The sequence below is a fragment of the Carcharodon carcharias genome, chromosome 5 (assembly GCF_017639515.1).
Source record: "Carcharodon carcharias isolate sCarCar2 chromosome 5, sCarCar2.pri, whole genome shotgun sequence".
In the NCBI taxonomy this organism is placed as follows: Eukaryota; Metazoa; Chordata; class Chondrichthyes; order Lamniformes; family Lamnidae; genus Carcharodon; species Carcharodon carcharias.
Window position 1 is genome coordinate 71,137,744 of NC_054471.1, and position 16,215 is coordinate 71,153,958.

General features: G+C 40.8%; 1 protein-coding gene across 6 annotated transcripts in view; it reads right to left on the reverse strand.

Annotated features, from left to right (window-relative positions):
• The window catches only part of ahi1 (Abelson helper integration site 1), a 284,978-nt gene that overhangs the window by 253,153 nt on the left and 15,610 nt on the right, over nt 1-16,215 (reverse strand). For 5 of the 6 annotated variants that reach the window (XR_005943129.1, XM_041188744.1, XM_041188742.1 and 2 more), the window contains exons 2-5: nt 13,866-13,945; nt 9,803-9,927; nt 7,644-8,194; nt 80-252 (exon numbers count right to left, since the gene is read on the reverse strand). Coding sequence is in view for 5 of the 6 variants with exons in the window: in XM_041188744.1 (XP_041044678.1) it covers nt 80-252; nt 7,644-8,194; nt 9,803-9,927; nt 13,866-13,875 (859 nt within the window). In the remaining variant the exon portion in view is untranslated. Of the gene's footprint in view, nt 1-79; nt 253-7,643; nt 8,195-9,802; nt 9,928-13,865; nt 13,946-14,428; nt 14,468-16,215 lie in introns of all 6 variants that reach the window. The other variant, XM_041188743.1, reaches the window with a different exon arrangement.

Here is a 16,215-nt window from a genome sequence, read left to right on the forward strand (position 1 = left end):
ATTAAAAATACTGTGCCATGTTCTACATCATAGTTTTGAAATCCCTCTTTAAATTAAATTTGATTTGCAATTTTTGCACCTTTTTTAGTTTTCTTGGTCTTCTTTCTTTTTGCTGTTTGTTGTTTCTCCTCTTCCTCATATCTGCATTTTTCTTCATTTTCTTCTAACCCAGAAATCAATTTTCTGTCAGGAATCTTCTCTTTACGATTAGTTTCTTCCTGGCTATTCTGCAGCTCTGAAAGGTGCATTTCACTTAGGCAAAAAGAGAACAAAAAGGTGTGTGTTTGTTTGTTTAATTAAATAATAAATAAATAATAGATTTTTTTGAAAATGCACGCCCTTCCCAGGTCATATAATCAAATTTCCAAATGTTTGTCAATTTACTTTCTAGGCACAAGCCATCTTCAATTGAACTGTAGAGTAGTTGCTCATCAGCAATTCACATACTGTAGCGATAAAACAAGTCTCTCTTGCATGTACAGTTGAGCACTGTATGACGACTTTTGACTCAGAAGCAGTACAGTAAGAAAGATATGTAATTTCTTTGAAAGTCCTTAACCAACAGACCTTTTAAGTGTTTGCATCAAATATAAATTTTCTTGGATAAGAAGAAATACTGGTTAATGTGACCTGGCAAGCCTTGACCTGGAAGCAATTCCAGCAGGAGAACGAGCTGGAGTGTTATGTCAATCAGCGCAATGATGCAGACAGAGGAAAAGCATGTAGGGAATGAAATCACACTCAGGAAGAGGTCAGTTTTTCTATTTGGCAGAAAAGGAGGCAGGAGCTTTTGGAGATACTGAGAGAGCTGGCTAAAAAATGTCTGAAATCTGGAAAGCTGTGTGAATAGCTCAGAGATATTGGTGGGTGTTTTCCCAGAAGTAGCCAAGCCATGTACAGGGGTGCTATTAGTTGGTCGGTTGAAAAGGAACTCTGGAAAGCTACACCATCAGGACTGTCATGACCCGAGGGAAAGGTGTGTATAAGCGTGCCATGTTGATGATAATTGTACCCATGAAAAACTTGAATGTGAAAGCAATTGTCTGGTAGCGATTTTTACCTATGCTGCATGAATAAAGAATGGCATATTGTGAAGCTGTCATTTCTGCAGGAAGTGATGCAGGTCTTGCGGTTGTGTAGGACTTTGTTGTATTGACTATTTAAAGTGAAATCTAACTTTTAATTTGAAGCCTCACTTGCCTGTTAATTTGTGTTTAATTTGGATTGGTTCTGATTTGCGTTAAAGTAAAAGCTACAAAAAGTGGAAATTTGTTGCTAGTTTCTTCATTTGGAGGTCATTCAGTAATTTTATGTATTTTGATTTATAGTTCCCCTACAGATATTGTTAACTGGTATTCTACACAATGTTTGTGCAATCAATGAATTACAAGGCAAATTGTATGTTTATAACAAATATATCTACTATGAAATTACATAATCTACACACAGTGCTAAAAAAAGCCTCAGAACCCCACATACATGACTGCACGTTTCCAGGTAACGCTTTTCAACAACTGCTGCCAGAATCCTTAATTTCACTAACTACATTAAATACATTTGCTTTCACCTTTGTTGGAGGATCTAGGCAGGGTACCTTAGAATTTGACAAATGTCTTGATGTTTTGGGAGACTTAACCTAAATCCGCATTGTTACGGCGTCTCTTGCATGTACAGTTGAGCACTGTATGACGACTTTTGACTCAGAAGCAGTACAGTAAGAAAGATATGTAATTTCTTTGAAAGTCCTTAACCAACAGACCTTTTAATTGTTTGCATCAAATATAAATTTTCTTGGATAAGAAGAAATACTGGTTAACGTGACCTGGCAAGCCTTGACCTGGAAGCAATTCCAGCAGGAGAACGAGCTGGAGGGTTATGTCAATCAGCGCAATGATGCAGACAGAGGAAAAGCATGTAGGGAATGAAATCACACTCAGGAAGAGGTCAGTTTTTCTATTTGGCAGAAAAGGAGGCAGGAGCTTTTGGAGATACTGAGAGAGCTGGCTAAAAAATGTCTGAAATCTGGAAAGCTGTGTGAATAGCTCAGAAATATTGGTGGGTGTTTTCCCAGAAGTGGCCAAGCCGTGTACAGAGGTGCTATTAGTTGGTCGGTTGTATTATTGTTACGGAATTTCCATTCCGGAGACTAAGTCCAGTGGCAGGTGGGAAAATCAGCATAATTCCTGCTGTGCAGCAGGGCAACTGAACACACCCGATCTTACACTTTTTAGCTCATTAATTATGAATCAGCAAGGAGCTCAGCGAATCTCGTGGTGGGGCAGCCAAGGATTCATCTGCCTTGCCATTACCTCATGCAGTCAAAGGTCCTGGCACCATATTTAAATGTCACCCGGGCAGATATTCACTCACTGCAGGCCAAGTGTTGTGGACAAGAAAGCAGTGGCCCCAAAGAGAAGCAAATCCATGCCCCACAGTTCAGTAAAGCATGTTTATACAAACCCTCTTTCCCTTGGGTTATGACAGTCCTGATGACATAGCTTTCCAGAGTTCTTTTTCAACTGACCAACCAATGAAGATTCTCTTCAGGCCATCCAAGAAAGGCGAGAGGTCCTCTTTCCAAAGTAAGGGAGCAAGAGGATAAAAGCAAAAAACAGCGGATGCTGGAAATCCAAAACAAAAATAAAAATAAAAATACCTGGAAAAACTTAGAGGTCTGACAGCATCTGTGGAGAGGAACACAGTTAATGTTCCGAGTCCGTATGACTCTTCCACAGAACTAAGTAAAAATAGAAGAGAGGTGAAATATAAGCTGGGTTAAGGGGGGTGAGACAAGTAGAGCTGGATAGATAGCCAAAAGATTTCATAGACAAAAGGACAGAGAGGTGTTGAAGATGGTAATATCTAAGGAATGTGCTAATTAAGGGTAGAAAGCAGGACGAGCAAGGTACAGATAGCCCTAGTGGGGGTGGGGTGAAGTAATCGAAAAAGGCTAAAAGGTAGAGATAAAACAATGGATGGAAATACATTTAAAAATAACGGAAAGAGGTGGGAAAAGAAAAATCTATATATATTGGAAAAAAAAGGGGGGATCGGAAAGGGGGTGGGGATGGAGGAGAGAGTTCATGATCTAAAATTGTTGAACTCAATATTCAGTCCGGAAGGCTGTAAAGTGCCTAGTCGGAAGATGAGGTGCTGTTCCTCCAGTTGGCATTGAGCTTCACTGGAGCAATGCAGCAGGCCAAGGACAGACATGTGGGCATGACAGCAGGGTGGAGTGTTGAAATGGCATCCATTATACATCGATAACATACATTGAAGATTTTGCTTTTATCTTAATGTTTAATTCACTGTCACTTCTCTTCCAGGAATGCCTACCTTGAAGAAGTACTGCTCTTCTCTCCAACAAGGTTTCTGTTTGTCTCTTTTGCCCTGTTTACTTTTCTTTAGCTCTGAAGAAGAGTCATACGGACTCTGTCTGGCTCTCCATAGGTGCTGTTAGACCTGAGTTTTCCAGCATTTTCTGTTTTTGTTTCAGATTTCCAGCATTCGCAGTATTTTGCTTTTGCCTTTAACCATTGCAGAATGTTGTGTATGTTCGGGCCATTTTACTAAGCTGGTATCATATTGACATGAATGCATCCATGTGTGAACTGGCTTTTCAACTGCTTGAAAGCTGCCATGACTTAGTGATGCCCATGGCTGAAAGGACCGCACTATGGAAGTGCCAATCACATTTCACAGCGGCCACATGTTGCCAAGGCTACTATGTCTTCCAAGAATGGCCCCTTCATTAGGGCAGAAGGTGACTAAAGCTCCCTCCGTGATCATTGAGAGATTTCGGACCTTTCCTGAGATGCTCAAGCTGAGAATGAAGGTGTTGGTGAGTCCCTTGTGAAAATTTATCACTTTGTTCCTCCTGGAATCTTGTATCTATGTATCTTGTCACAGACACAACTGCTGCATCATGCACGTGCAATGGCATCCTCCCATGGCTCATCTGAAACTTCGCCCTCTTCAAAGTCATCCTCTTTAACGTCCTCCTCATCCGGGGAGACATCTAGCTGCTCAATGTCTCCCTCAAGCAACACATCCCTGCGTTGCAACGCAAGGATATGCTGGATGCAGAAAACAACGATAATGAGGGGCACTCTCTGTGGTGAGTATTAGAGAGCCCCACCTGACCTGTCCAAACATCAAAAATGCATCTTCAGGAAGCCAACTTGCTGTATTGAGGTCCCTGTGCCAGAATGTGCTGCATTGTATCTCTCTGGATGCATTCTGGGGCCAACAAATGGGCATCATTAGCTATGTCTTCTGGGGGTTCCCTTTGTCACTGAGGAGACAACTCTCTAAGTATAGAGGTCCCTCAAAGATCAGTGGGACCTGCAAGTGATTCAAGAGTTGAGAGCACTCCCTAGGTACCTAGAACAAACATGCAGGATCTGCTTTCTGTGATCACAAATTAGCTGGATGTTCAGAAAGTTTAATTTAATGGCAAAAAAGTTGGGTGGCAGTCGCCTTCAAAGCAACTAACTGGGATGCCCTCCAAGTCCTTCTGGCATCAGTTCCTCACAAAGGTGGTGACAAATGTGAGCTACCACATCCCATGACAAGCAAAGGCACCTACGGCACTGTCTTTTGCTCACCTCTATGTACAAGCTGCATCTTCTATAGACTCTATGTCATGCTAAACGGTCTTCCTGGAGCTCTGCCAATCGGCCACAGGCCCTTCTCCTCATTCTAATCATAGCTACTGTGAAAAACACAGTTTTGGAAAATTTGAAGCCATGACTGGGAAAATCGAGGCCTGAAGTGTCCATTTAGCTTTCATGGAGCGGCCGTGGCTCTTGATTGTTTGATCCTCCTTCTCTTTTCACATGCCTCTGTGAGGATCAGATGGCCATTATGACCAACTACACTGCAGCACCAAAACTTAATAGATTCTTGCTTGAATGCACATGATTAGTAAAAGCAGCAAAGCTCCTTCATTGTGCATTAGACTCTCGAGTCCAGCAGTTCTCCATGGTTTGAGTACGGTGCCCATTCGACTGGCTAAAAATTGTTGTGGTGAAATCTTCCCACACACCGAGACCCCCTCCAAAATCATTTTTTTCAAGAATATGTTTTCAACTGTGTCACTGATCATAGAATGTGAACATGGTGTTCATCACATTCGTAAGTGTGACCTGCTTCCAACCTCCGTCTATCACCCATCAAGTTCCTCAAATCCTGCTACATAGTCACTGCCTCTTATTTCACATCCTCCTGTAACTATCCTGCCTTCCTCTGTAATGCTTGACCCCATCATTATACATGCTGATATTCCTGTTCTCCCCTGAACCTTTCAATGTTGATGTCCCCACGCCCCTTGTCAATCTGACCCCTCCCTTTCAAGGCCGCATGCACCCTTACTTTGAGATCTCCCACAATCCAATACCCTCCCATCACTTTTCAGCTCCCAACTTACAGAATACAGATGCCTCCCCTGAATGTCACAGTGCCGTCTGTCTCCCAGTGCCTTGACTCGAACCCCCAGGGCCAAATGTCTTAGTTGACTGATCGCACCCTACACATCGTTCTGTACATGACCATCACCACCCAAAGAGGCATTCTCCTACCCAAGACCAGAACTAAGACGTGCATGCCATGTAGAGCACTCTATTATGGCCCGTACAACCCCAGAATAGTCTCCAATTTTTAAAAAACTCATTCTTGCGATGTGGGCTTCGATGACCAGGACAGCATTTATTGCCCATCCCTAATTGTCCTTGAGAAGGTGGTGGTGAGCTGCGTTCTTAAACCACTGCAGTCCATGAAGTGTAGATACACCCACAGTGCTGTTAGAGAGGGAGTTGCAGGATTTTGACCCAGCGACAGTGAAGGAATGGCGATATATTTCCAAGTCAGGATGGTGTGTGGCTTGGAGGGGAACTTCCAGGTGGCGGTGTTCCTGTCCATTTGTTGCCGTTGTCCTTCCAGGTGGTCGTGGGTTTGGAAGGTGCTGTTTAAGGAGCCTTGGTGAATTCCTGCGGTGCATCTTGTAGATGGTATGCACTGCTGCCACTGTGCATTGGTGGTGGAGGGGGTGAATGTTTGTGAATGGGGTGCTGCTTCTTCTGGATGTTGTCAAGATCCTTGACGGCAATAGCATGGCCTCAGCCCCAGAACAGCTTCTGAACCTTCCCCAGTCTTTTCAATTTTGCCACAGCCAATCTTTTACTCTTCCGCTCTATACCTTGACCACCCCTAGTTCCATTTCCATCTCACACTCCCCTCTCCCCACAGGGTCCTGCCTCCGTCTCACCCACCCATCTCATCTCTCCCCCCCCGCCAACCCCACCACCATTCCCAGTCCTACCTCCGCCTCACCCCTCCGCACTGGTCATGTTTCCCATGCCCTTGATGTAGTTTGTACTACAGGCATTGATATTTAACTGTGATGGTATTAACGGAAGACAAAAGCAGCATCCACTGACCTCCAAGTCGTGGATGACATGAATCTTGCCAGGTGTGTGCGCCACTTACATACAGTCATAAAACAGAACGTTCTAATTATCCATTAGTGGGGCATTTAATTTGTAGGGGGAACATTATTCTGGTGCCTTGGCCTTTTCATGGGCATGCATGAGTTGCTAATGAATGCAAATGTGGCTCCCAACATTGCTCAGTGAAAAACTCAACCCATCTTTGAAGTTGAGAAAACAAAATTCCAATTTTTTTTTTTACACTGGCAGGAAACTGAGTTCTTCAATCACACCAAATTTAGTGCCCCTGCATGCCACAATTCCTACCACTGATACAAGTGGAAAATTCCACCCAATGTTTCAAGATCTTTTGATCATCTTTCTACAAAAATGGTTTTGGGATATAGAATTACTTTACATATTGATTTACAGCACAATGTACTCAGTCAAATTTTAAAAACAAGTTCTAAGATGATTAGTACGCTGTATCCATGCTGCCACTGTCCCTGCTATTTCACGGGCTTCAAATCTGCTGGTAAGTCTATCATGTGACAATTTATCAAATTTCTTTTGCAAGTCCATATACCACATCAGCTGCATTACCTTCATCAACCATTCATTACCTTCAAGATAAGATATACTGATTAAATTAAGCAACTCTGAATTAAGCAACTACTGTTCTGTTTCAGTCAACCTTGCTGTGAAATAAAACAGCTCATCAACTTATATCAAACCTCGTCTTATCTTACTTAAGTAGCTATAGTGACATCTGCTGAGAAGGGGACATTGATGGCTATAGAAATATAAACAACATTTCTTGTTTTCTTTCTCTAGAGTGAGCAGAGGCAAGGAATTTTGAATCCCTTAAAGTAGTGGATTTTGTGCAAAAAATAAATGAGTGACTGAATAACTGTACACAAACTCTGAATGCAGCGGGCTTGAAAGACCAATTGGGCTTTGCACTCCCACCAAAGAGCTTCTGTGCCAGGAATGTATGCTAGAGTTTCTGATGTAACCCACCCAATTTTCTATCCATTAAACTTATTGGATTGGAAATAGTGAGCTGTGAAACAGGTATTTTGGTTACATGCTCCTAGCACATGTAAATCTGAGAATACCATAAACCCAAGAATTGTATGGCATGGGTTGTAGTCAAATATTGTTAGCATACAATGAGATGCTCTGAAAAATTACATTGCTATATGTTCTTATTCTTACCTCGTTTCTGCCTCATTTGTCAATGATAACTCTTTTGGCGTTTTCTTCTTATCCAATTTCTTGGTTAACATTGAAGACACATGTGAAAACGTTTCTTGTGAACGCTCCCGGATATTCTTGGTTTTCTTTTTGCTACGTCCTGCATCTTTGGCAGCTAAATGCTGCTGATAAGCTTGGATGAGGGAATCCACATCCTCTCCTAAATCACTCTTTAACACATTCTCAATATGGTCATCCTCTCCCAAAACACTTTTTGGCCTCTTTTTCTTAGACCTTGGTAGAGTTGTTATAGATTCAGGAGCAGCAGCTTCCTCGACAAAAGAGTGTTCTTCAATTATCAATTTCTTTTTCTTCTTTTTGCTTTTTTGGGGGCGGATTTCATCTTCACAGAGCTCATCATTGTTAACTTTTTCTGCCACAGAGGTCCTTTCATTCAGTTTGTTTTTTGAGAAGCAGGGACTTTGCTCCTCTGGGTTATACGTGTTATTCAAAATAGTTTCTTCACCTTCATTGTCTTTATCTAGGCCAAGTTTATTCCTTAATTTTTCAAGCTAGACAAAATTTAAAAAGAAAGTGTTTTATACAAATTTATAATAATGCATCAGGATCATGCACAACACTGGGAAAGACCACTGGATCCACTCAAATAGCCCCACAGTTTAAAACTCACCATTCTTAACTTTCTCTTTTATACTGCCCCACACCTTGCCCAAATGCATATCCCCTGTCAAGCAACATGGTGATTTTAAAATTTGCATCCTTGTTTTCAAATCATGGCCTAGCAACTCTGTAATCTCCTCCAGCCCTTGAACCTCTGAGATAGCTGCATTCCTATTTCTAGCTTCTTGAGCATTCCTGAGTTTAATCACTGCACCACTGGGGGTGAGGCCTTTGGTTGCCTAGGCCCCGAGCTCTGAAAATGCTCCCTATGCCTCTCTTTCCTCCTTTAAGGCACACCTTAAAACCAACTCTTTGACCAAGCTTTTGGTCATCTGACCTAATATCTCTTTATGTGGCTTGCTGTCAGTCTCACCATGAGTTTTTGAACAAATTCTATTTCCATCATCCCCTTACCAGAAGCTTTGTAATTTTTTTATTCCATGTTGGATTAAACTTTTTTCCTGAAAATTAAATATGGATTTTTGTTTTTGCAGAAGACTGATCGAAGAAGTTTAAATTACAAACATCATGGTGAAGATTTTCTCAGGATACTTTAGGTGCTGAGCCTTCAAGGCAGCCAAGGTGGAGCCCTGAGCTGCAACATCAGTTCAGTTCATAGCAGGACACTATTTTGGGTAAAGAGTTGAAGCATGCACTGGGAATGGCCTCCCAGAGGAATGTTAAGCAGCTGATTGCCACTTAAGTTGACTTCTACCGTTCATTAACGAGGCTAAATGGCAAATAGTGCCTGACCTAATGACCTCTAACAGTGACCACCCGACTGGGAGTGATCACTCATTGCTGAGAATTATGTGCTACTTAAAGACACAATCTTTTACTGCTCACTTGCTGCTGGAGGTTTGAAAAGCATTTCGAAAACCATTAGATCGTAGAAAGCCTTCTTCTTACACATAGACTTCTCTCCTTTATACATATTTTCCCCTTTGAATGCAAATTTCATTGTTTCAATATGTCTTTGGACTTGCTTTGGGAAAAATAAACACTGTTTAGCTTCTTCTGGCTAAGTGTAACATTTCATCCTCTCCTTTGAAATTCAAACTACACTGGCTTATCTAAGATTGCAAATTTTCCTTTACACTTCACATTCTAAAACTTCAGCCATGTTTACTTATTTAGCATTTCAAACCTAGCTTCTCTTCTAATACATCAAAGCCTTCAGACCAGCTGTCTTTAATTCAATTAATGTCACAAACAGACACACACACACTATACCTACTTTACAATAAATCCCAATAACATTATAAATATATTTTCATGACATTTACAATGTGATTCAGTATTCAGCCTCAGCCTCCAAGCCACGTCTACTTTCTAATTGGCGCTCCAAATTTCTATTTCTTATATTGATCTGCAGAGGCAATTGAGCCATTGCAGCTTACAAGCAACTCAACTTTAAAAATCTTTTGTATGAGGACTGGAGGATAAGAGCAAACAAGCTGAATTAAAGCATGACATGTTATAGTTCAATCTATACTCACCACAATATTTTCTTGGGAAGGTATACTTTTCTTTTTGGATTTCTTTTTCTCAATAGCTAAACCAGAATAGTTTTTGAACACCTCTTCAAACTGAGCTTTAGTCTTTGCCTTGGCTTCACTTTCCCCTATAAAGTAAGCCATAAAGGTCAAAACAGACAGTAAATTAAGCAACAATCCAAGGACAAATTTAGAGGGTAGAAATTGCTGTTTTACATGCACTGTAATTCATGTAACTATTATTTGTTTCTTTTTACAATCTAATCTGGAGGCAAGCAAAAACAATTCTGAAATCTTAAACGAAATGAAAATAAAATTAAACAAATAGAAGTGAAAAAAAGGTCATTATGCTCTAAAAAAACAATTTCCATCTCAACGAAATAATAAAATCAAAATATTCACTGGAGCAAAGCGGTAATTCAAGAATATTGTTAGAAAAAACAATAGCATAAGCATTCAAATTAATTATCAGTGATTCAATGAATACAGCTAAATAAAAACAAAAAATTACAGTCTTAATAAATCAGAGTTCTCTGAGTATCCTTGATGGCTTGACTAGTCAGCATTTTTAAAATAACTTCTCCTTTATTTCATTTCTGTTTAGCAATTATTTCTCTTTAGACAAAGTTTGTAACTGTGTTCTGCAACAGTTGCATTTTGGTCTGATTCTCTTACCATCATATCTATCTACCTTCCATTGATCTCAGTTATGTGGTAGTCCACTAATGTTCACAAAATAAACAAATAATTATGGAAAAACTGGTCATATTCATGCATAAGAACCATAAAGTCCAAGTAGTTTTGCCAAAAGTGAATATGGACAGTGGTAAGAAGTGACATTCATATGTGAGGAAGAGAGAGCAGTGTGGATATTGTATCATGCAGTATGTTAATCACTTGCCATTTACCTTTTAATACCTAGACCAAAGGAGTAAAAGTCTCCATTATTGTTGGCAGGAAGGATCCTCTTAAAAATATGACCGCCTTCCACTTTGAAACAGTACAGTAAGAAAAGCTTGTAATTGCTTTAAAATGTCTGTGGAATGTGTAACTGTTTTAAGAGTGTCTGAAAATGATTTTTAAGAGTGTGTATCAATTGTAAAGGAACAATTATAATTTTCTTGGAAAATTAGAAATAATGGTCCCTGTGATCTAGCAACCCTTGACCAGGAAGCAGTACCAACAGGAAGAAAGTTAAGACAGAAGCCATGTGGCCAGTCAGACAAAGCAATATTGCAGCAGAAGGGAGAACAGAGAAGGCACATTAACAAAGAAATGTGTGTGTAGAATACAATTAAGCAAGACAGAAAGCTGAAGACAGGATTAGAGCAAGGATTGTGAATTGGACAATTTTACTGCTGCTGCTTCAGTTTTGACTTGAACCAACCAGACTGGTTAATGGGATTTAAAAATTTTTTTAATTGTTCATTCGTGGGATGTAGGTGTTGCTGGCTAAACCAGCATTTATTGCCCATCCCTAACTGCCTTCAGAAGTTGGCGGTACGTTGCCTTCTTGAACCGCTGCAGTCCATATGTTGTAGGATCACCCATAGTGCTGTTTGGAAGAGTGTTCCAGGGTTTTGACCCAGCGACAGTGAAGGAATGGTGATATAGCTCCAAGTCAGGATGGTGTGTAGCTTGGAGAGAAACTTGTGTTTCCACGCATCTGCCGGCCTTGTCCTTCTAGGTGGTAGAGGTCTAGGTTTAGAAGGTGCCGTTGAAGGAGCCTTGGTGAATTGCTGCGGTACATTTTGTAGATGGTACACGCTGCTGCTACTGCGTGTCAGTGGCAGGGGGAGTCAATATTTATTTAGGTGGATCAAACGGGCTGCTTTGATCTGGATGGTGTCAAGCTTCTTGAGTGTTGTTGGAGCTGCACTCATCCAGGCAAGTGGAGAGTATTCCATCACACTCCTGACTTGTGCCTTGAAGATACTGGCCAGGCTTTGGGGAGTCAGGAAGTGAGTTACTCATCACATAATTCCCAGCCTCTGACCTGATTTTGTAGCCACGGTATTTATATGGCTGCTCCAGTTCAGTTTCTGGTCAGTGGTAACCCCCAGGATATTGATAATGGGATTTCAGCAATGGTATATGTCAAGAGGTGATGGTTTGGTTCTCCTTTGTTGGAAATGATCATTGCCTGGCGCTTGTACATTACACATGTTACTTGCCACTTACCAGTCCATGCCTGAATATTGTCCAGGTATCACTGCATTTGGACATGGATTGTTCAGTATCTGAGGAGTCACGAATGGTACTGAAAATTATGCAATCATCAGCAAACATCCCCACTTCTGACCTTATACAAGATGGAAGGTCATTGATGAAACAGCTGAAGGTGGTTGAGTCTAGGACACTGTCCTGAGGAACTCCTGTAGCAATGTCCCAGGACTGAGATGATTGACTGCCAACAACTAACTTTGGTGCTAGGTATGACTCTTAACTAGTGGTCAGTTTTCACTCTGATTCCCACGGACTTCAGTTTTGCTAGGGCTATTTGATGCCATGCACAGTCAAATGCTGCCTTGATGTCAAGGGCAGTCACTCTCACCTCACCTCAAGTTCAACTCTTTTGTCCATGTTTGGACCAAGGCTGTAATGAGGTAAGGATCTGACTGGTCCTGGCAGAATCCAAACTGAGCACTAGTGGGCAGGTTATTGCTGAGCAAGTGCCACTTGATAGCACTCTTGACGACACCTTCCATCACTTTGCTGATGATCGAGAGTAGACTGATGGGGCAGTATTTGGCCAGGTTGGATTTATCCTGCTTTTTGTGGACAGGACATACCTGGGCAATTTTCCATTTATTTAAGGGCTCAGATAAGGGAATCTCTGGGGAATCTGTGCCTTCAAGAACTTGAACCTAGCTAAGAAAGTTCTGCAGGTGTGTGCCGTTCGGATGACAACCATCTCTGGGGACCTCGAATGGAATGCAGCTGCCAGTGAACGTGACTTGAGGGCCAAATCAATGAATGGAAAAGTGAGGGATCTTAAGTACCAGAGACTGAGTTAGAGAACTTTTGAAATGCGCATAGTGTCACATGTCTGTGGGGAGAGATGCAGGTGCTTGTGGTTGTGTAAGATGTATCTTTGTTTTATCGACTATTTCAAATTAAAAGGTAAATTTCACTTTAAGTGTCATATTTCTGTTAATTCATGCTTAATTTACCTTTATTCAGATCAGTGTTTAAGTAAAAGTTACAAAAAGTGAAATCTTAATCTTTCTTCTTTGGGGATTATTGGATAAATTTGGTTACTGGGTTTGCCATTCCCTACAGGGTTCATAATAAAATTGAGGGCTCATCCAAAATCTGACCCAGAGACTGAAGTGGATTTACTGGAACCTTCCAGCATTTAAACAAACAAGATTTCATGTTTGCTTTTGCAATTTGGATTGGGAAATCAACTTGAGTACCCTTTGTGGCTCTTTGGGGGGGTCATTTGGTAAATGTGATCATTTTGGTTTAAGTTTTCCCATGAGGCTTTAACAAAAATGAGTGTAGAGAGTATCAACCCCGTCTGACTCAAAGCTGAAATTTCACCTGAATCAAGAATCAAAGGGTCAGACAATAATTGTGCTCAAAATATAAAATATGTAAACTTACAGTAGAGAGTGCTCTTCTGAGGTTGGGGCCAAAAAATGTGTTAGAACAGAGTACGGAGAGCTTTACTCTGCATGTAGCTATGCTGTATCTGAATTGGGAGCCATTCAGATGGATATTAAGTACTGAAATGGAAAGTGTCACATTTCCCAGCAGAAATATCCTTCAACTTGATGTGTGCAACATGCACAATAAGAAACCATTTTTCAATGGTGAAGCCTGTTTCAATATCAAGTAGTTTCTTTCTCAAGTAAAAAAAAACTACAGACAATGGAAATCTGAAATAAATCTGTTTTTTCCCTCACAGGAGTTCAGTGACATCCAGTGTTTCCAGCTTTTGTCATTCCCAAGCCACCCCCCAATCCCAGATGTTGACTGACCCTAATTATGTACTTGCAAAATACTGTTTTTATTTCAAATGTCTAGCATTCTCCTAACAAAAGCTGTGTCCAGATCATACCTGCTGGCATCTTTCTGAAGACTGTAGAGATTTTCCTTATTCATTACATCCGTATACAAAACCTTTAGCTGATAGCCAACCTAATACAAGTAAAAGAAAGGAGCAACATAAGGCACTAAAATGAATGGTTTATGCACGTGGTTAGAGAATGGAGCAGAGGGGAAGAAGGAATCTAGTTATTGTGCACTAACAATATGCAGGAAGGAAAGTTAACACTTGTACGACTCAAACAGTTGCTACGATGCATTCATGTCAAGACAACTGCCTTCCAGCCCATCTCTAACTTAGGAATCAAGAGTTATTGATGAATCAGTAGTAATTTGATATTAGATGAATATACATATTCTACATTTTAAAGCTTTTAGGTAAAAAAACATTTATACTATGGTACTGCAATTCATTTTACTAGTAAGCTGTAACATTTTCTGGTACCTCTAGTCATGCTATCATATGATTTCAACTGGGTATAATTTTGGCAGAAAAGGTCAGTGATTCAGGTTTCCTTGTTCTGATAAAAGCAAAAAACTGCAGATGCTGGAAATCCAAAACAAAAATAAAAATACCTGGAAAAATTCAGCAGGTCCTTATGACTCTTCACAGAACTAAGGAAAAATATAAGAGAAGTCAAATATAAGCTGGTTTAAGGGGTGGGGGGTTGGTGGTGGTGGTGGGACAAATAGAGCTAGATACAGGGCCAGTGATAGGTGAAGATTGCCAAAAGATATTATAGACAAAAGGACAAAGAGGTGTTGACGGTGGTGATATTAGCTAAGAAATGTGCTAATAGGTGACATTACGGGTAGAAAGCAGGACAAGCAAGGTACAGATAGCCGTAGTGGGGGTGGGGTGGGGGGAAGGGATCGAAAAAGACTAAAAGGTAGAGATAAAACAATGGATGGAAATACATTTTAAAATAATATTTAAAAATAATGGAAATAGATGGGGAAAGAAAAATCTATATAAACTATTGGAAAAAAGGGGGAATTGGAAAGGGGATGGGATGGAGGAGAGAGTTTATGATCTAAAATTGTCGAACTCAATATTCAGTCCGGAAGGCTGTAAAGTGCCTTGTCAGAAGACGAGATGCTGTTCCTCCAGTTTGCGTTGAGCTTCACTGGAACAACGCAGCAGGCCATGGACGGACATGTGGGCATGAGAGCAGGGTGGATTTTGTTCTGATTTTGTTTTCAGCCGGTGTTCATCACCAGAGAATAATATACCCAAACATCTTTCACTCTTACACTTATAGCAAAGTAAGTTGATCTAGAAGATCCCTTGTTAGCTTGCACTAATGCATACAAATTCACTTACATGCTGCCACTACACGAAAATATTTACAAAGTGTACCTATGACCTATTAAGGCAATAAGGGATAGACCAAGTGGAGACAACATATCCTCACTGGGGAGTAAGAGGAAAGGGAACCTGTAGCAATTACTTCAGTGCAAATAGGACACTTCTTATTTTGCACAAAAATTAGACAAGTAATTTCACCTTCAAGTCATAGCCACTTAGAGAAACAACAACAGAGATAAAGGCAGAAAATGCTAGGAATGCTCAGCAGATCTGGCAGCATCTGTGGAGAAGGAAAGAGTTAACATATCAGGTCAGTGGCCTTTCATCAGAATTGGGAAAAGTTAGAACTGGTGGAAAAAGAGCCAAAGGGAAGGTCTGTGATGGGGTGGAAGACAAGAGCGATTAAATGACAGAAGAGTTTCTGGGGCAATGTCAAATGGAGTGGTAATGGGACAAGTAACAAAAGATGTGCCTAGAGGAGGTGTGAATGGCAGAACCATGAACAGCTACTATCTGAAAGCAAAACAAGGGGAGAGAGAAACAAGAGAAAAAACAAAACCACAGAAAAAGGAAAAAGGCGGGAAAAGGTCATGATCTAAAATTGTTGAACTTGGTTTTGAGTCTGGAAGGATGTAGAGTACCCGGTCCAAAGATGGGATGCTGCTCCTTAAGCTTGCATTGAGCACTGCAGGTGGCCAAAGGTCTGGGTGGGAGCAAGGTGGAGAATTAAAGCATATGGCTCGAAGCTCAAGTCATGCTCATGGACTGAATTCTGCAAAGCGGTCATCCCATCTGTGTTTGGTCTCACCGAAGTAGAGGAGACCGCATTGTGAGTTGCGCACATAATATAATATAATATATATATATATATATATATATACACACACAAACTGAAAGAGCTATGGGCGGAAACTGGAAGCAATGTCGACGAAGTTTTCCAGTTCCATATGAAAGCAGGAAATGCTGCTGATAGTCATCTGCTCTCACCTGAAGCAGGAAAACTTCAACTTTGCTTCTATTTTCCACTCTACTCTCACTTTCACATGATTCATCT